General features: G+C 39.3%; 1 protein-coding gene across 1 annotated transcript in view; it reads right to left on the reverse strand.

Annotated features, from left to right (window-relative positions):
* Window positions 1–755: 755 nt before the first annotated feature.
* LOC122842049 (potassium voltage-gated channel subfamily H member 1-like) overlaps window positions 756–20,553 on the reverse strand; it is a 67,958-nt gene continuing 48,160 nt past the window's right edge. Inside the window, exons 11-12 of the mRNA XM_044135555.1 lie at window positions 17,844–18,040; window positions 756–7,833 (exon numbers count right to left, since the gene is read on the reverse strand). Coding sequence (XP_043991490.1) covers window positions 6,964–7,833; window positions 17,844–18,040 — 1,067 coding nt within the window. The 3' untranslated portion in view covers window positions 756–6,963. The remainder of the gene's footprint in view (window positions 7,834–17,843; window positions 18,041–20,553) is intronic.

A 20,553-nucleotide genomic window follows, 5' to 3' on the forward strand; every position in this document is an offset into this window, starting at 1 on the left:
AGAGGAAGAAAAAGAGAGCCAAGCTTTTTTCCAAAATTAAGCTAACTTAGTAAATTCTTCCTCAATAATGTTCAAATGACAAGACAAATGAAAAGCGGATTTTCTTTTTTTTTTTTTTTTTTTTTTTAGTAGTAGCACTTAATGCTGACAAGAAAAAGAACGACGGGCCATCATAAAGTATAAAATGTTTCATACACGCCTTACAACGTCCGTCAGCGAACGTGACATGTTTGCTTGTATTGTTAATAGTAGGCAGGAATCTCCATCAATAAGAAAACATTCTTCTGATCTTAAAAACACAATCTGTAAGCTGTCCAAACTATTCGATCAAGATAGTTTCACGACTTGCTGGGATAACAAGTCAAGCATGTTCCTCCAACTTGATTTCCAATCCATTCATTTGATTTGCGTTTTAAAATGAACTCTAATGTAAAGTTGTCTCCGTTGACGCTCGGGGCCGTTTCCATTAGCTGATTTCTTTCGGTGTGGATTATCACGTCTGTGGCAGTAAGTTGGATCAAAGCGAGCCGAGGGTCAGCCAGGAATCCTCTTAAATGAGCACAAAACTGCGAGGTTTATCTGACATAAGCAGCTCACGCTGAAGAATACACACCTGCTTGGTTACAGCGTCTTAAAGATTAGTGTTTACCGTCAGCAGTGGAGCCAAAAACAGAACGACACACACACACACAAACACACCGCCTGATTCAATCTCGTGGGGGGGGGGGTGAGGCAGAGAGAAAGGATGCAGTATGTATAAAATATTTATTATGAAGAGCACAGTATGTCACATTTCATAACAAAGAGCTCCCATTGTGCTTGAAATAGTACATCTCCCAACACAGGACGTGTTAACATAGAGGCATGTGCATAATACATACACCAAATTCAAACTTTGCTCTTTATGTAGAATCCTATCATTGCTTCATAACTTGTGCATATGTTGATATCTGTATCTTCTTCTTTTTTTTTTCTTTTAGGCAGCTTTCTAGAGCTGACCACAAAAATAGATCTTTGTTCAAATCATTTCAGTGGAGCGACGGTAATTTGGATGATGAACGCCGCTTTTCTGTCTGCAGGCTGGAAAAGGAGTCGGGTGGTGGTGGTGGACATTAATACAAAGGCACGAGTTTGCATGCTTCTCCAAGGTAACGTGAGGGTCGATGAGATGGGTTAGTGCAGTAGTTTAAGCATTTCCGTCACAAGGTGTGTCTAAATGTTAAAGCGCAGAGCTACATATTGCTTTTAAGGTTCTGAATTGTCAAATATTTATGGCCTTGAAACAAAGAGTGTGGGAGATGGTTTCCCCTCCCGGCTCCCACAAGCCGTTTCCGGGCTTTTGGGCTCTAAATATTAACGCAATGTCGAGTTTTCAGCTAAAAACAAATGCTAATTTTACAATAAAAAAAAAAAAAAAAAAAGAAACGACGTGATTTCATTAGAACCTAACAAAAGCAAAATGCGTCGCCAGTGTCCTATTAACATAACAAGAAAAATACATAGTCAAAGTGATAATATAAGAGAAAGTTTACAAACCATTTCATTCATCTGTGTCAGTGGTGAAACAAAACAAGTCGAAAGAATAAGATCGTTCACATTTTTTTTTTTTTTTTTTCAAAGTACAAGAAAAACATCTGTTGTAAAAAATAAATATCCTCTCAGCTGGATCAGGAGAAAAGAAAAGAAAGAAAGAGGGAAAATATCACCTCCTTCATGTTCATAAAAGTTTGTGTTTTCATTTCAAGTTCTAACATTCAAAGATATACAAGTTTCAACCCCGTGACTCGGGGTTTTCATCTTAAAGCTGTCATTGTGAGACTTAAAATCCGCACGAATAAAAATCCTCTCCTTACAAAACAAAACCATCTCACTTACAATCACTTTTTTTTTTTTACCGCCGTTAAAACCGTTTTACATGCTCGATGAAACAAGCTTCCTTTTTGGCGGATGGGAAGGTGAAAAAAATAAATAAAATCAGGACTCGTTTGAAACATTTTAGTCCTGGAAGTCCCAACGCCGGAGCTCGTCATCACACCGGCTGGAAGCAGAGGGGAAATAATAGCCTGGCTATATTCAGCGGGCTGTTAGTCAGCAGTGGTTGCATAGTAAGATGTTCGTGTCAGGGGTGAAAACAGCGAGTGCTGCTGTAACATGCAGAGTGAATCCCTAAATGTGTGGGAGTCGAGTCTGAGGGACGGCCAAACGCGCTTAACTGAGAAACTAAATGAGCGTTAATCCAAACGAGTCCAAGAGTGAAGGCGCCCAGTGCCACGGAAAGTATTTCAATAATAGTAATCGTAACCTGACTTTGTTTCAGCTTTTGTAGTAAAACCAGCAACAAGAAAATGCCAACAATCTGCCGTTTCTGCTGGAAATGTAGTGCAATACGCCTCATCTTCGGCAGCAGTAATTAGTCAGATGGATTGAAACTGCGCTCCTGTCTCAATCCATCGGCTCCGAGAGTGTTTAGTTGGGTTTCATTTTCTTAAAGCAATTTGGCCAGAGTGGGTAGAAAATAAGCCTGAAATGCGGCTGTCCGTGGGGGAAACGTCCGCCGCCGTCAATCAGCCTCACATTCCGACCCGCCATCCAAACTCGGCTGTTCCTGATGCACACCTGCTCTTTAAAAACACCGCTCCCGAACACAACGCACACGGTGACGCGCAAAAAAAAAAACGACGGTCATGCTGGAAACAGGAAGTTCACTTCGCTCTGTTTGGGGTTTTATTTGGCAGAGCAACGCAAAGTAGTGCGTGACAGTGAAGTGGTGGGAAGATTAGGATTTGTTTTCACGTTTTCCTCTTCACTCTGATAACCACAAATAAAATCCAATGCAAATAGTTCGAGGACCTGCCTAATTTAGAGGACATCGAGTTACGGAGAAGCAGAGTCGGGTTATTAAACTGTTTCCCAAGTTTGGCCTTCAGGGAAGAATGACAGAGAGAAACAATAACTATTTATTGCACATTTCAATGTACATGCGAAGCACTAACACCCTGAACACACCATCTCCATGGTGAAACTTGGCAATGGCAGCATCATGCTGTGGGGAAGCCTTTTATGAGAACATGGATGGAGCTAAATGAGGTGCAAACCCTGAAGGAAAAACTTGTGGAAACCTAAAAAAAACAACACTTGAACATTATGAATACCGTTCCGAAGCCACAGCTTTAACAAAGTGATTTTAAGCAATATTCATACGTTAGGATGGCATAGTCAAAGTCCCGACCTAAATCCAATTCCCATAGGGGAACAGACTGGGTGCTCTCCACCTAATCTGACTGATCAGGATTTATTTTAGAAGAGATATGGAAGAAAAAAAAATATTGTCTGGTCGAGACGTAACACAGAGGAAATGTAACGTAGGTAGAAGATTCAGTTTTGATTTGCTGCGTTTGTTGTAAAAAGTAAAAAAATAAAAAGTTTTCCTTCCACTTCACATTATTTTGCACTACTTTCTGTTGTCCCATCACATAAAAAAAAATAAAAAAAAAATAAAAAAATACTGTATTTGAACTTTGGAAAAGTTCAAGGGTTATAAATAGTTTTGTTATCATCATCTGTGTGTTACTTATATATTATTTCTTTACCAGATTTATCACCTGTGCCTCATGAACAAAACGACTACATGTCAAAAACATCCTCCCTGCTTTCCCATGGAATCCATCCGATCAGTCAGGATGTTCTAAAGAAAAGCCTGTGATAAATTCACATGTAATGAGCTTATTAAACGGTTTAGGATATGTCAGAAATGATTTTGCGGCTTTGATCACTTTTTGATCTTCTTCTACATAATTCTTATCCTCAAAGTGTCTAAATTCCCCACGTTGCTCACTGATCTCCCTTTGATCATCACCCTTTAACACGACCAACATCTCTGTAACTCCTTTGTGGTTTGAGCGCCTCCGTTTTTGCTCTTTTTTTTTCCTACCCAGCGACCAAATCGCTTGTAGAATCAGAAAAAAAAAAAAAAAAAACATGGCACCAAACCAAAACAAGTTCTCCTTCCTGTGAAGACATCCCCGTTTATTTATGCGAGCTCAATATTTAATGAAAATGGAAGCAACGGAACCGAAGCGTGGCTTTTCCCTCCGCTGTGTCCACTTCAGCTCGCCTTAAATGGGAAAGAAAAAATAAAAACAACATGCAGGGAACATTAAATGTTCATTCTAGACAGTAAATATTACAGAGGATTGCTTATTTTAGTCACAGAAAATGACTTTAGCTGTCATTTTAGGTTCAGCAAACTGTAAATTGTAAATCAGCTCAAAATGACTGGCCTGTGTGATCTACTTCAGTTTAGCCATTAACAACAGAGCATCTATTTTGGTTTCTAATATGCGCCAAAAAATGGAAAGGTTTGATTAAAAATTCAACATATTTGCTCATTCATTTTTAACTCTCATCCCTTTGTCAACTTTTAAAAGGTTTTGAGTAAAGCTTTAGCTCATTTCTTTTATTCGATGCTTCTTGGCTCCGTTATCTTGTAGTTGATGAATATTTTTTTTCTGACCTGAACATTTTATTTTTGTTCTTGTTTATGTTTACATCTGTAATGTTTAAGAACTACAGTAGTTCTTTTTGATTTCTTGCAATTATGGAATGAAGTAAAATATTTGAAATACACATACATCGTCATATCAAACATATTAGAATATGTGTTTTTCTGATGAGGGTCGTTGGTCAGAGTAAAAAAACTGGTTTTTAAAAATAACCTTTAAGCAGATATTAAACATTAAACATCAAGCCTACATTTATGTATTTCAAACGTCATGTTATTGCTCTCGTGGAATATTTTCATCTGAAATGTTTTTTTCATCATCATCAGGCAGAAAATCAACATAATTAGCAGAAGTAAAGGCTTGAAATCATCAGTCTGTCAGTTATTGAAGTAATATGTTTCACTTAGTGAACTGAGTTATTGAAATCAATAACTTTTCAACAACAATGTTGCCCAAAAATGCAGTGACAATTATAGGCTCAAAGTAAAATAAAAGAAGAATCAATTTTGTAGTGCAAATCTGCAGACTTCTCACAGTCAACTATATGTCAGATATGTACATGAGGGTTTTTTTAATATTAAATATAAACATATAAGTAAATGCTAATTAAACATGCAGCATCAGATCAGTGGCAAATGGGTTATTGATGTTTTTGTTGCATCTCATGTTACATTTTAAAATATTCTGTTGGAACCAAATCGAAACATAAACTGTATGAAGCGAAACAACTTTTTTCTTTATTCCTTTCCTATTTTCCAGGTTTTGGTCTTTTGGGATTTTTAAAATAATATCTTCATGCCTTTTAGCTATTTGAGAGAGCCAAATGACGATCTCATGACAAAAACTGAGCTAAATAAATAAATGTGTATTTTAAAGCAACACTAGAGTGAAAATATATCACTATTTTAGAAGTAAATGTTTATGAGTTTATTTTCATTCAAGATGGGATTTTTTCCCCCTGCGTTTTAAACACTGATCAGGAGTGTTTATGCTCAAAAAGACCAAACTGAAGGCTTTGCCTCCATTTATGAGAATGATAAATATTTTTCTGTAAAATAATCCATTTTTTTTCCCCCTGCAAGAGAAGCTGATCTCAGCTTACTTTACAGGTGTTACATCCAACGAAAACCGTGAAATATAAGTATATAAGTATTGTTTTTAGGACCAGAGAGAATTTAGGAGACATCTTGAACTATTGGGCTGCAACACAATGTCACTGTTTAAAAAAAAAAAAAGAAAAGAAAGGATTTTAAAAAATATAAAACTAAGAATCATGCAGAAGTACTTGAGTTGGAAACGAAATGCATCATGCACTGCAGCAGGGAGTTGAATCTGTGACACAGTTATGTAACCGCAGGTTATTATTGTCAGATGCAGATTACCCAGTGGTTTTATGCGACATTATGTCAGCCTATTCTTCGATAAATACACATTAGCACGTATTATTTTAGAAACATCGTCCCAGTGGGCATTCCTTTTCTAGGCTCATGAGATTTCCAAAGGAAGGTAAGGTGCGGAGCCACAACAAATGCTGTAGTTTGCATTATCAGATTACCCAACACATCCCCAAAGATAAAAATAAAAAAAAAATAAAAAAAAACCCCGCATAACTTTCACACAACAGTGCATCATGTATATGGCTGCAGCGCTCCCAGATGAGATTAGCGAATGCCAGACTTCAGCAAAGATGGATAACTTCCTCACTGCAGGCTCACTGGTTAGCATTTAAATTCATTTTCTATCTAGCACATCCATTAGTGCTTTATGCAAAAGACATTGTAAGTTCTCCTCAAAAATGTTTTTTTATTTTTATTTTTTTCTTTCTTCTTTTTTGGAAATCGGATTGCCCCGGCCAGAGTTATCTGTTGTATAATTCATAATGATCCCGGCAGATTTTAATAAGAGATGTGTCTGAGCAAATTACTGCGAGATTGTTCTAACATCTGGACGGAGTCGGCTCTTTCTGACTGAAATAATGCAAATGACTCGCTGTGCAGCCTCAATTAATCAAATATGGCCCCCGTCTGCAGTAACAGGGTACACATCTATTTTATATGACATGCAAAGAGTTTCATACGAATGATTCAATAACAAACCAGCGGGTCATGCTGCCTCCATTGGGGCTTCCCAACAGTTACGACTCTGCAGTAAGTTCTGAGATAAAATCGAACTAAGCACGGTATTTTCTTTCTTTTCACCCCCCAACATGGCACAGTGGAAAAATAAATTATGTACAAACATTTTTCTGTCATTTGTTACGCAACCTTCAAGCGTTGAGTGCTACGAACACCGTGACCGCTGACGGCCGCGCGTTAACCAGCAGGCACACCTCGTGTTAAGGTCGGTGGGTCTGTCGGACCTCGCCTCATGCAGATGGTGTGCCGTGCACCGCCTCAGCTATCCATTACTGGATCCCCGCTGAGCTCACGGATTGCCGTTACCTGACAAGCGCTTCTGCTCCTCATGAAAAAATGTCCTCCTTGTCCAGTTCCGGCGAAGTGGGCCTCGAAATGTCAAAAAGCGGCTGCTCTGAGCCGGTACTGGATTTCCTGCCTCTGAGGAGTTTGAGCACTTCGGCGAGCTGCGCCTCCAGGCCGGACATTCGCACGCTCAGGCTCTTGATGTCCTCCTTCAGCTCCATCTTGAGCTCCTGAAGCGAGGCCTGGAGAGTCTGCTCTGGGATGGGGTAGAAGGCATGCTTGGTTTCTGGAGGCTGGGCGGGACTGCGGTCCTGGGGAGTCATGCGAAACTCGCCCACTTTGTCCAGGCGTAGGTCACTTTTGGTGATCCCGCTGTCGCACGAGTCCGTCTTCTTGAGGGTGGTGTGCGGCTCGTGATCGGTGGTCCGCTCGGGTAAAGTCTCCATGGACTCGGCTTTAGCCACCTTGTTCCAGTTGTCGGCTTTGGCCATGGACTCCTTGAAGCGGCCCCAGCCTTTGACCTTGACCGGCTCTGCGGGTCGGCACGCCGCCAGAGCGACTGCTGAAGGCACCTGCAGCTTCGCCTTGTCTGTGGGGGGGCAGCTGGCTGGCGTTGAAGGTGAAGGGGCCGAGGAGGACGGCGTTGCTGGGCTTTCTGTCACCGTGACGATGCTGGTAGTCGTAACGGGAGCTTTCACCATCGACACGTCCACGTAGACCGGACCCTTCTCGACGTCCTGTTCGTTGAGTTCCTGTTTATGGGTTGCCATGCGGGCTTCCTTCTGCTGCCGGAAGCGCTGGAAAAGTTTTCGTACCGGGTGATCCGGAGGCAGGTTCAGAGGCGCTTCGTTTTTACGACGCTGCCGCTCCTCCTCCTCCCGTTTCACATCGCTGATCTTCCGGAAGACAATCTGCAAAAAAAAAAAAGTTACAGAGCTTACGTCAACCACAATGTTAGGCATCGTGTACATCTGATTGATAAAGGTTTTGACCGGACGCAAGAAATTCTGTTCTTTAATGAGCATTTTTCTTCTTCTTTGTTTTTTCCCAGTATAATTTCCACACTTGGACCAAATAAACATTCTTTTGTTAGGCCTTATCGTATCCATAAACCAAAAAATTAACGTCGTTCTACCCACGTCGATATTTTCTGTGAAATATCGGAAGGCAAAGTCGCTTTTTGTTTAGGAAGTGTATCGGTAGGCCAAGCTTATGTAGGCTACGCTAAGTGTACAGTCTATAGTAGCAGTAATCCAAAGAGACGGTGAAGCTGAACAAAATGGAGGAAATTTCAAATGTTGAAGTAAAAGCTGATCGAGTAGAAAGAGGAGCAGTTCATTCAATCATTTGGCAACATTTTGAATACAGTAAAAGAAAGTTGAAAGTGAAATTATTTCATACTTCTAAACTTGTTCATCTGTTCTTATTTGTCCGATACCTCTTAACAACAAAAAAGTACACACTTTCTCCATTTCGTTGCAGGCACTGTAGTTTTTAAGTTCATTAACGTGGCAAAAGTGGGAGACATTTTATTTATTTATTTATTTTTACATTTAACATTTACATTTGACATTTAGTTGTTTAACTAGGATTTTATATGATTGAGCAAACTACTGGATGAATGAGAACTGACAGCAGATGAACACGAGGTTTTCCAAAAGTTTTCCAAATTAAACTTCAAACTGTGTTTTGCCTTTGCATTCAGCCCTCCTGAGTCATTATTTTGGAGAACCACTTCTCCCTCCAATTACAGCTCTGTGTCTTTTCTGTTGTGTCTACACCAGCTGTGCAGATCTGCAGAAGGTTTTGCCCGCTGTTTTCAAATTGGCTCAAGCTCGGTCAGCTTCGATGGAGAGCATCTGTTAACGTCCACTTGTTAATAGTTGCCACAGATTCTCCAGTAGTGCTCAAGTCTGACCTTTCACTATGCATTTCTAACACCTGAAGATCCAAACCAGACTCTTGTCGCTCTGGGTATGAATTTAGTTTCCTTGCCCTGCTGAAAATTGGATCTTTTTTTCTCAGTCTCCAGAGTTTATGAGTCACTAACAGGTTTTTCTTAAAGAGTTGCCGTTTTTATGATGCTGTCTGTTCACTAATGTTCTCTAACACGCCTCTGAGACCTTCGAAGAACAGCTGGATTTACCACAAGCCAGTTGGTTTCCCTGCGTTTTATTTAGGAGTATCAGAGTAAACGATCTTCATACAAGTGCATGGAACACTTTTCGGCTTTGTAGTTTCATGGGTCTTCTTCCGGTTTTTGCGCGAAATCCAAATAAAAGACAGTGACATTTTCCTGTGACGTAACAAAGCGAGAAAAATCTGTATAAACATTGTGCATTCTTCACACGGCTCTGTCTTAAAGGAAACCATGTTTCTTCAAGGGGAGGGGGAACAAAAACAAGACGTCGGTTTGAAGGCCCGTGCTGACTGTAGAGATTTGTCAGGAAAACTGTCAACATTTCAAAGTGCGCGCATGTTGGAAATGTCACTCCTAAAGAAAACATTTCCCATAAGAGACACAGAAAGTTCACATCGAGCCTTTGGCAAGGATACACAGTGAGCGTACCGAGGCGGCTGGCTGCTACTACATCTTTCAAGACACTTAATCTTGGATGCTTTTGAATAAAAACTTCAGAAAAACGAGTTCTAATAGAATAAGGAGATAAGAAACGTACATACCGAATGACATCATCATTACAAACTTCAATGCAGCCTCTGTTCGTTTACCATCACAACTGTATCAACTGTGTCATGCAGTACCTATTGTGCAAAATGACACAGCGAGTCCTAATGCAGCAAACGACATCAAAACAGCTGCTGCATGTGAAGGAAAGCAGAAGCAGCTGTACCCGAGAAAAGGCGGCACAAAGGAGAAGGCATGCTGATAATATGCTGTGTGGCTGGAAGCTTCAAAAATGACAGAGCTAGCCAAAATTAGCAGAATACCACATTGATGTTGGTGTGTAGCTGGAGCCAACAACCTGTCCACTGACACTACTGCCAGCTTCCAGTAATGGAAATAAGGAGAGCATGCTGCGGGGATTTGTCTATCGCTTAGCAGTACACACAGACTCAAAGACTTAGCAAGAAATCAAATGTTCTTCCAGTCAGATTTGTACTTTGAGTTTGTCAGCAAAAGATTAAGATCACTAACAAGATCAGAAAAAGACAAAACAAAGCAGTGTTTAAAAAAAAACCCCAACCTACTAACGTGTTACTGTGGTTCATTATCTCCACTTCAGCCTCCTGTATGTTACATAATGATCAAGAAAACTAAAGCAATAAAAATCCAGCACATTGGTTGTTGGCATTTTATTTAACTCTGCGCCATTTGTGTGACATTTTTAATGCCTCCAATTACTGAAAGCTTTCAAAGGTTAATCAGAATCAGCTAAAATTAGAGCGCGTCAGCTAAGTTTTTCACTTATTTGAAAACTTATTTGAAGGCTGAGATGCGTTTACCAGGGAGAAACAACTTTTAAGTTGCAAACATGAGAATTTCTTATTAGCATCCGTGGCACGACACTAGCATAGTTACCCAGGCTACTATAATCAAACCAGAAAATTTAGACTCACTAAGCCACTAAAAAACAGGCAACACTTCAGCTCATCCATATAAAACCCACAAAGCAGTGAATGAATAATGATGTTTTCCCTGGTTTTTGTACAAAACTAAGCTTTGACCAATATTTGCTGACTGGAATATTAGTCAGATTATCATTAATCGTCTTAGCACAGCCAAACAAAGAATATTTCACAGCAGTTTTTTTGATCTTTTGTACAAAGCAGAAAACAGAATCAAAACGTGATATTTAGCAAACCTTTTTTTTTTTTTTTTTTTACAGATAGCAGAGATTCTACCACTGTTTAAAACAAGTACTGGATCAGTAAGGAGTACAACCAGGATAACAGAAACTAAACAGAATTGCAAAAACATTTAAAGGAAGGGAACAAAACTCTGGTTGTCCACTTGTTTAGATGTGATGCCTTAATACTTTCCTTGCTATACCTCCATATCGACACGCTGTGCTCATACTTGAGTTTGATATCTTCAATGTTGTGTACCGTTAGTCCTTTGGTACTAGTTTTGCAGTTTGAGAGTCACGATTGACTCTCACAAGCTTATGTTGGCTTTTCTTCTTCTTTATACCTCTGCTTATCATCCAACACAGCGCCAGAAAATAAATCCCAGTTCCCTCACTCATTCCTCGTTTTTTTTATAGCATTTTTAACAACATTTATTTCTCCTGAAAAGCAAGACGGTTCTATTTCTTTGTTCTTAAAGTCAAGCTGTTCTTATAACTGGTACCCGGACTGCATGTAATTTGCTGGTCTTTTTTTATCTTGTATGCTTAAAGGAGCCGAGTCTCACAAGCACTATAGGAACAGAGTATTAATCTAAATCCTCTCAATCCGTCTCTCCGTAAACAGTTTCCCCTGCAGTGTACATTCAGGAAACACGCCGATGAACAGTGACTCTGATGCAGCAGATGAGATTACTTTTTCATATGCAGGCAATTCAATCTTGCACTAACACTCTCCTGGACAGGCTAACCGGATGGATTGGTAGCGACGCTTGAACTGTTGATCACAGCCGTTTATATCTGAGATGAGGATTTAAGAGTCGCTTTAATGAATTACAACTGAGTGTTACACCTAGGTGTTATATGACGCATGTTCTGTAATAAGATTGGTATAAACAGTTTGCATGGACACCAGCTTAAGTGTCTGACAGAGCTAGCTTAGTGGTTATATCTGCAAATTTTCAATGTGGAAATCAAATAAACTATTCATAGAAAGGGGAACGAGTCTTTTTAATTAGACAGATCCAGCTGGTAAAGTGGTTGACTTTTTTCATTTAAAACTAACAAGCTCAAACAGCTTCAACAACAGTGAGAACAAGTGTCTTAACAACACAAGATTGTAAGTGCAGAAGGGGAAAGGGACAAATGGACCGCCTCTTATCTTTCTTGAAAACATTTTAGCTCTATTTTAAATGGCTTCCTGGGTCCTGAATGAGAACTGAAGAAACCATTTAGATGAGTGGTGAAAAGTCTTTATGAAACAAGAGAAGAAGTTCAATTGTCCTCAAATGACGTAGTCAGGACTCTCGTGCCCTGGATGTCTGAGAATCTACACCAACACAAGGTTACTCAATAAATTTATGACAGCATTTCTACAGCAATAAAAAAGAGCAACAGAAAATCACATGTCCTCCTGGATATTTAAAATAAAACTAATAATTATGCCAAAAGTGCTTGTCTCTGGGAAACATTTCGGTACTAAACATTCCCACCCTTTCTGAAAAACTGCTTGGCTTGAAATTTAATGCAGCAGCGGTAAACAATTTGCTGTTTCACCAAAGCCAGCAGCTATTTTATCTCTTTGTGCCCTGTAGTCCTTTTCTTATGATGTGTTTGTTCTGACAGCCTAAATACCCTGTATGCTTTTAAGTCGCTGCTGAGAAAAGAATAGTTCTAGTCGAACCTCCAGTGAATATACTATGTTATTTGGAAACATTTTCCACTCACAAAGGATTAGGATCAGAATCCATATTGATTTTTTAATTTTTATTTTTTTCTGTTTTCAGTCGGGGAGATGAGCTTATTATGTTCAAACGTGGCAACAACGGTTGCTCCTGTAAAGGTCTGCAGACAAAATGAACTGTAGACGCCCTGCTAGCTGCACAACTATTTACATGTTAAGATAATTACAGATTAGAACAGTTGGGTTGACTGGGCATAAAATCCTGGGACCAACTCGGGGAGCAGTATAACCTGCCGTACCATTTCTCATTGTTTCTGTGTGTGTGTGTGTGTGTGTGTGTGTGTGTGTATGTGTGTGTGTGTAGGTGTCTCTTCTCATGAACTGCTAGCGACGCTCTCACATGTCTCCCTTCCTATCCTCCTCTTGAGCAGAGCTGCCACTTTAGGCGCTCCTCTGAGTATCTTTTTTCCCCACAGCAGATGCAAAGCTGTGACTATGGAGCAGCATTTTTCTCTCTTTTTTTTTTCTTTTTCTCTTTTTCCTGTCACAGACGCAGGCATAGATGAAGAAAATAACAAAGCTGGATGTGCTGAAACAAGGTCCTTTTTTGTGGGACCTCCTCTTAGCAAATTTTGCACTGTGTTTTCATCTCCTGCAGAGAAACACGACATCTACAACCACGCAGGTGCTGAGTGACAAGGGGCTGGCTGCGTCATCAGAGAGGCTGCCAGGCTTCCTGGCAGGACGACGACGGGTCGAGTCTCAAACAGGTGCATCTCAATAAATTTGAATTTCATCAGAAACTTCTCTGTTTGTTTTCTTTTTTTTTTTTTGTATTTTAATAATTAATTTTTTCAAAAAAAAGGAAACGTGATAGTTTATTACACACAAATTGAAAACTAAAATGTCTGATGATTAGGGCTTACAGATGATGAAAACTTAAAACATCCCTTTCTTAGCTAATTGGGATATTGCATAAAACCAAAGGATTTGTTTTCAAATACAGGAATGTTCGCCTTTTGAAAGAATCTCCATAATGCTCTCAATAATGTACCTTTAAGTAGCGAATCAACAAAACGTAGCACGGAGGCGATCGGCCTGCGCCTCAGATTGCTCATCTGCATTGCTGGCTCTGGTGTCTCTTATCTTAATATCCTGTCATGATTTCTGTGTTCCTGCCATGTTTCATGCTGCTCTTTTGCTCTGACCCTCCTGCTACTGTTGGCTGCTGATTGCGTCCACCTGTGCTGCTGCCGATATGAACTCCTGCTCTGCGCTCAGTGCGAGATCGTCTGTCGTCATCCTTCTCACGTCCCCGTTGATGTCCCTGACCTTTTCCCGGCTCTGACCCTTCAGTGTTGCTTTGTGGATTCTGTTTCTAATTTACCTGCCTTGTTAACGACTTTTGTCGTTTCCCTGCCAACTGAATATTGGATTGTGGATTATTACCACTGATTCTTCCCCTTTGTCCTGAGAAAAGGATCCTGGCAACAAGTTAACCGAAGCTTCTGAACTTCCAGCTTATAGAGTTAACTCGTTTGCAGCATGAGGTCCCGCGGGTGAAACAATCCCCTGTTTTTTCCTGCAGCTACTTCTCCGAGGAAACAAATTGGCTGTGGGTTGATTCTCCTTGAAGGAGTTCCTGGTGGGTAATCAACTACTTCCTGTCCAGGCGATATTTACTATTTGTCGTTCACCATCCTGTTTGCTCTGTAGAGTCTGACCAGACACAGATCCAAAGGAGAAGCTGAAGATCACATTTATGTATTTATAAATAAAGATGTTTAAGGCGTTCTGGGATTGTAGCCTGACTTTAGTGTCCCATTTCCACTTGATTTATTGCATATTTAGTGGAAAGTAGCACTTTGTGGTTTTGCTTTCATGCTGTGGTTCATCCAACCTTGCAGACCCAGATGAGGTTACATTTTAAAATTCTTAGAAGAAGTAAACCCACAGCTTCAGAAATGATGTTCTTCAAAATTCATGTTGGGAAAAGGTTGAAATACTTCTATATTTACAGAACTGGGTTTCTGTCATTTCTATATGTAAAAGTGTCCAACGTGTATCACTCTGCACAGTGGCTGTGTTTCAGTCGAAATGGGGTTTTTAAATCCTTTTCATGAATGAATTTTATCACCCCAAAATACATGGAAGTAAATCAGATATTTAAAAAAAAGTCATTTCTGTATTAAAAGTGTGCTGGCATATCAACGCTGACCCGTGTTTGGGTGTATATTTTTCTGACCTTGTCAGGATGTCTCATACAACCAGTGTTGGCATAGTTACTTTGAAAAAGTAACTTTAATCGGACTACTGATTACTCCTTGAAAAAGTAACTTAGTTATATTACTGAGTACTTGATTTGGAAAGTAACTAAGTTACATTAAAAGTAACTTTTTAGTTACTTTCAGCAGCTGCTAACAACAACGCTCCGCCTCCTGTGAAAATCACATTGATCTTTGCCAATACTTAATTGTAAGCTATTTTAAAATGGTAACATCAACAATGTGTCTCCACTGATAAGGTTGAACTGAAGAGGAGATCGTACAAAAAACAGTACAAAAAATAAAAAAACGTGAGTAATTTGTGTGGTCCACTGTTGTCTGGAAAACTGTAAGTAGGATTTTAAAGCCCCCCTCCCCTCCAGGTTCTGTGTTACGGCCCTGCGTTTGATGTCGCAGCGCCCAGATCTCCTCCTGCAGCTCCACAGCTAAGATGGCTGCACAGATTTGTGACACTTATCTTAATATTAATAATTATAGTGGCGTTAAGTTGCCATTATAATTATTGGCAACTACGGACACGTTCATTCATGGCTGTTTTCACGTTTATTGCGCTGTTCAAATTATTCTCGATGTTTGCAGCGCAAATGTTCTGGAGCACAACGCGAAGCTCGAGACTGAGTAAAACTACCTTAATGACGGACAAATTCTGGGATTTATTATGAGTCTCTGCTTATTTCCAAGCCCAAATGAGCAACTTCACGTTCAAAAACGAGCCCAAAAAGCGCAACCCGCCACTCATTAAATTTGCAAACGACTTTAAAAAAATGAAGCCCAAAGCCGTTTATAATAATCGGACTTGGCGACAGAAACTCAAAATAGTTCCAGTTTTTCCACCAACAAAATGCTCGTCTCCCTCCATTGTTTACATTTCTGTCGCATAGAGACGTCGGTCACTCGACAAGACGAGTAGAGGAAATACGATTACGGTAAATAACAAAAGAAGATAGTAACGCACAGTGATTTTGATAAGTAACTGTAGTCTGACTACTTGATTTGAAATAGCAACGCGTTAGATCACTGGTTACTGAAAAAAGTGGTCGGACGTCAGTAACGCGTTACAAATTAACGCGTTACTGACATCACTGCATACAACCAACGATATTCTCTATCTGCTTGTTCCTTCTCTTTTATTATCAATCTACTGCAATTTCTCAAGGACCTGCTTCTTATGTGGGCCAATAAATGATGATGATGATGGTGGTTATCCAGTGCTGTTTCACCACACTGCACTCATTAAGCAGCTCTGCCCTCTGCACACTCTGTTCTGGAGTCATCTGCCTATTTGTCAGTATTTTTCTGTTTAAGGCATTCTTCTTGCTGTATCTGCATGGTGTTTTCAGCTTTTTCAAATTTTTTTTTTTCCTTATTACCAAACACCATTTGTCTTTTTTTCCCCAACCTGCTCCCTCCCATGTGACTGCTTGTGTTTCTCCAACATTCATCTGACCTTTGTTGTACTCACAGTCCCTGTGAGAGCAGGGATAAGCATTAAAACTGTCAGCCCGTATGAGGAATGATGCCAACTGTGCGGCCTGTATTAGAGAGGCACTGTCTAATTTAGAGCTGTAGTTATTTGCATGTCCATATGTAAACCTAAGGTTGACTGGACACATGAGAAGATTTGGCTCTCTGGAAAAGTCATCACTGATTAATTCACAGAATGTAATTCATCATCCGGACCTGCAGTCGATTTGCAAGAACAGATTTAACCTCATCCTTTGATGTGATTAAAACTGAATTAGAGATTAAAATCTTCAGACTTTACTTTATAAAAACACTCACTCGTCTTTGATCGTTTTGAAATCTCCGCTTTCAAAGAGCTGAGAACTCTGCTGAGTCGCCCCGTAGGGTAATGAAAAAGACACCCCTAGCAAAGGTGTCTGAAAAGCCCTGAGATACACCGTTGCTACGGCAACCTAAAATCCCCAGACGCTGCAGTTTTTTTCCCAACAGTTCCTCACTTTCTGGTGCCAAGATAAGTTTGACCCCTCGTCCAGTTTTATTGTTTTGTTTAAAAATATAACTCTGTCTGTAGGCCAGTAGGTCGTTGCTCATTGTTGCTCTCTCAATTTATTTTACGAGAATTTGCATTGGTGTCACTAATTGGTCTACTGGTGCTTTTATTCAAAACATCTATTTAATGACTACATATACTCAAGTCAACAATTGAACAACAAAACAATACAAAAATAATCCTACTTTGATGTGTAGTACGTAATATTTGGGAATACTGCGTTAATATGACTGCTGTGATAATGAGTTAATGACGATTCGGCTACAAGACAGTATTTACATCTCAACAAGGTTTTATTTTAAAAAGTTGCCTCTGGGGATGTCTCTGCATATATGGCATTAAAACAACTTAGTTGAAGCTGCTTCATGGCTTGACCACTAGCTTGGCTTGTAAAACTTTTTCCGCAGCATTAAACAACAAGTGACACTGAATATATTATACGGAGAGAGAGAGAGCCTCAATGTATGGAGCTTAAATAGTGAAATAATACTTCACAATATGCATACAGCATTAGGTGAGTCTGTGGAGTTGTATTTCTCTCTTCGCCTTTACTCTCTGGGAGATTTACGTTTTAAATTATTTTATTTTTTCTTTCAAGCAAGAGGTCAGATTCCAGCAGGAATAAAACAATAAAACAAAGTCAAAAATTATTTATACCCTTTGAAATATTTAGAAGAAAGATATAATTTTTGACTAAAGGGTATAAATCATACCCTTCCTTTATTTGTTGAGCAGCTTTTTGGATGTTTTTTGCTGGTAATTTGAGAAGTTATTTTTGACAGTGAGCTGCAAGTCTTCGCGGAAAGCCTCTGTGCCATCACCCTCATGTTTAGTTCCCTTCACAGATTCTCCACCAAATTCAAGTCAGAAGATTTGAATTTGGCAGAGAATCAAATTGGTGGAGATGCCATTTTGGCCACTCCAAAATGTTATCATTACGTCCAGTTAGGAGAACAAAAATGCCAGAGGGGTTAATAATTTTGCAAAAAGATGCAAAATAGTTGTTTGGAAAAGCTTTTTGTATAAGTATTTAACATGTTTCAGTGTCCGTACAGCTTGCTTTGGGAAATCAGCTAGACCTAAATAATCCAAATAAAAAAATGGATGAGTGTTTTTCTGCGGGGTCACTCACCCTCTTTCTCAGGTTGTAAGTGAGCAGCAGGTTCCTGGAGAAGTGGTTGGCGAACGCCGTGTAGAACTCCAGAACCTTCTGCAGGGCGTCGCGCTTAATGACGTGGAGGTCGCAGTAGGTCAGCGCTCTGACGTTCGCGCAGGCCTGAGCCAGAGTCACCTCCTTCCAGAAGACGTCCCCAAACACGTCTCCTTTACCTGCAAAGAGAGGACGCATTTTCAAACAGCCGAGTTACGCTGAAACGTGGTTTAGCAAAGGCAGAAGCAGGTGTGATGAATCTATAAAAAGGACCAACTGTTGTAAGAAAATATTTAAGGAATGTTTTAAAATTTGGTTATGCAGTCTATCCTTCATGAGAAGAAGTTTAAGTTTAGGTTTTCTGATTTCAGATTTAAAAAGTTAAACTCCCCATGTATATTTTTAAATACCAGAAAAGTCAGCAAATAATGTATCTATTTAGGGGTTTCAGAGTAAAAGGGGCTGAATGTACAATCGTAGTTTTTACTTGTAAAAAATCTTATAAAGCTTTGTTGTTGTTTTTTCGTTCTACCTCACGGTTGTGTACTAATTTATTTTCTGTCTGTCCCATAACATTTCAACAAAAATATTAAAAAGACTAAATGTGAAAAAAAAAATCAAGGAGTATAAATACTTTTAGCAAGTTATTGTGTCAATAAAAAATAGCCTAAAAAAGCAAAACGATTCATAACCAGTTTTACATTTCATCTATCTCATATTTTTGCTTTTCTTCTATACCGATTCTTGATTCTTATTATATCGCAAAGTTTCTACTTTACTGTACGTTGAAGGACGTCGCCCCATGAAAGCAGCTCTTTACAGACGGTTCATGAGCAGCTCACCGTTTTTTTTTCTTTTTCATAAATCAACACGTTATTTCCAATAAATTGTACCTGCCTGCACCCGTCATGACATTTACTGAAGACAACAACATGGCAAATGATTTGTTTGTTTTGTCAGATAATCTGTCTATGTGAACGTGCGCTGCTCAAACGGCTGCATTCACTCAGAGACGTTTAACTCCATGTCTTTTAACTAATAGATGACTGAGCCTCAATAAAACTGATTTCTCTTTCGTTTTAATTTAGAAAAACATGACTTTTATGAAATGAAATCTTAAAAGAGCAAAAAAAAAAAAAAAGAAAAAAGTCTCAGGCTTCATAAGAACAAGTTGTGGATTGCTCTGATAACAGGCCTTCAGCTGCTCAATAATGAGACCCAGTAAGTTATATACTAATGCTGAAAATGACTATGAATTATAGATTAGTCTCTTTCAAAAAGGTTGATTTAATAGAGAAGTTAAATGAATATCTGGTCGCTCTGCTGCCGGTTGTGACTCATGCGCAGAACTATTATGAGTTAAAAGGCTCAACATGACCATATGGGGAGTGAAAAACAAGAGGCATCATTTTAGCATGATTCAATATTATGTTTAGACCATAAAAAAAAAAAAAGATGTATTGGCTCCTTGTGACTAATCCTCTCTGATAGCAGGAATATCCTCTGATATTTGTTTACAAATATCAGTATGAAGACATTCGCCGCATGTTGTTTTTTGAGAATAACTCTGTTTGCTTAACGAGAAACCTTTTTAAGCCAGCCTTGTTTTCCCGTGTGAACGAAGGTCCTCGCTTTTAATTCTCTTCATTTGTTAATGTTGAGCGGCCGCTGATTTAGACGCCGAAAGAGCCTTATTTCACAGATGATGTCAAACCAGCTACAAATTGGCAAAGCCTTCCAAGACAATCAATACGAACTGGACCCAGCCAGGCGTCCAGGACATGTCACTGTCAGGAGTGTGTGACACGGGTATCGATCCTAACCCTACAAGGAGTTTTTCATTGTGGCGTTCTGCTCAAAAAGAGGGGGGAAAATTCCTAAAGCAATGTCTCAGAGGAAGAAATATTCCTCATATCTGTTGACAATTTTTAAAGAAAACTTCACAGTAATGACATAACTATATTAAATTGTACGAAATTGAAGTCATTAGCATCTTTCTCGGCTCCTTTGCCTCTACACTTCATGCATCCTTTGGGATAAATCTTTGTAAAAAAAAAAAATAAAAAATAAAAAAAAAGTGCCCCTGGATCCAGAATACGTAATGAGACTGCCGCTTGTTGTTGAGACTGAAAATGTCAGATTGGTCACAAAGTGCAGCAGAGAGGATTGTGTATCAGACTGGAGCAAACAAATTCTAGTCCAAATCCTGAATCATCACTCAGCAGAAAGTGATCCTCCAGCAGCTCAGTTTTCACTGCAGTCTGTCACAGTTTACAAAGTGCTACTGCACAAAAACAGAAAAGCAAGATTAGGAACGTTGCTACAAAAATGTTTTCTTGAGACTTTAAAAACCGTAGAAACCCTTTTTTTAAATTTTTTTTATTTCATCGCTGGCAGGTTTTTTTTTAAGCTAATGAGCTTCTGAGATAAATAACACAAACGGTGTCTTCATCAAAGCCTTAGAAAGAAACAATTTAAGGAGATAGAATCAAATCAACGCCTGTGATCCACTTTGTGAAATGATCACTTTGACCACATCTCTTTTTAGATGTCAAGAAAAAATGCATCATTTCACTTGGCGTAATAAACTCCATTGCAGATATAAGCTTAGAAAATAGATATGAAAACATCTCTAGACGTCCATAATTTGTTTAAAGAAAAGTTTAGCAGGGTAGCTAACTTGGATTAGCAA

Source organism: Gambusia affinis, linkage group LG13 (assembly GCF_019740435.1).
Source record: "Gambusia affinis linkage group LG13, SWU_Gaff_1.0, whole genome shotgun sequence".
Lineage (NCBI taxonomy): Eukaryota > Metazoa > Chordata > Actinopteri > Cyprinodontiformes > Poeciliidae > Gambusia > Gambusia affinis.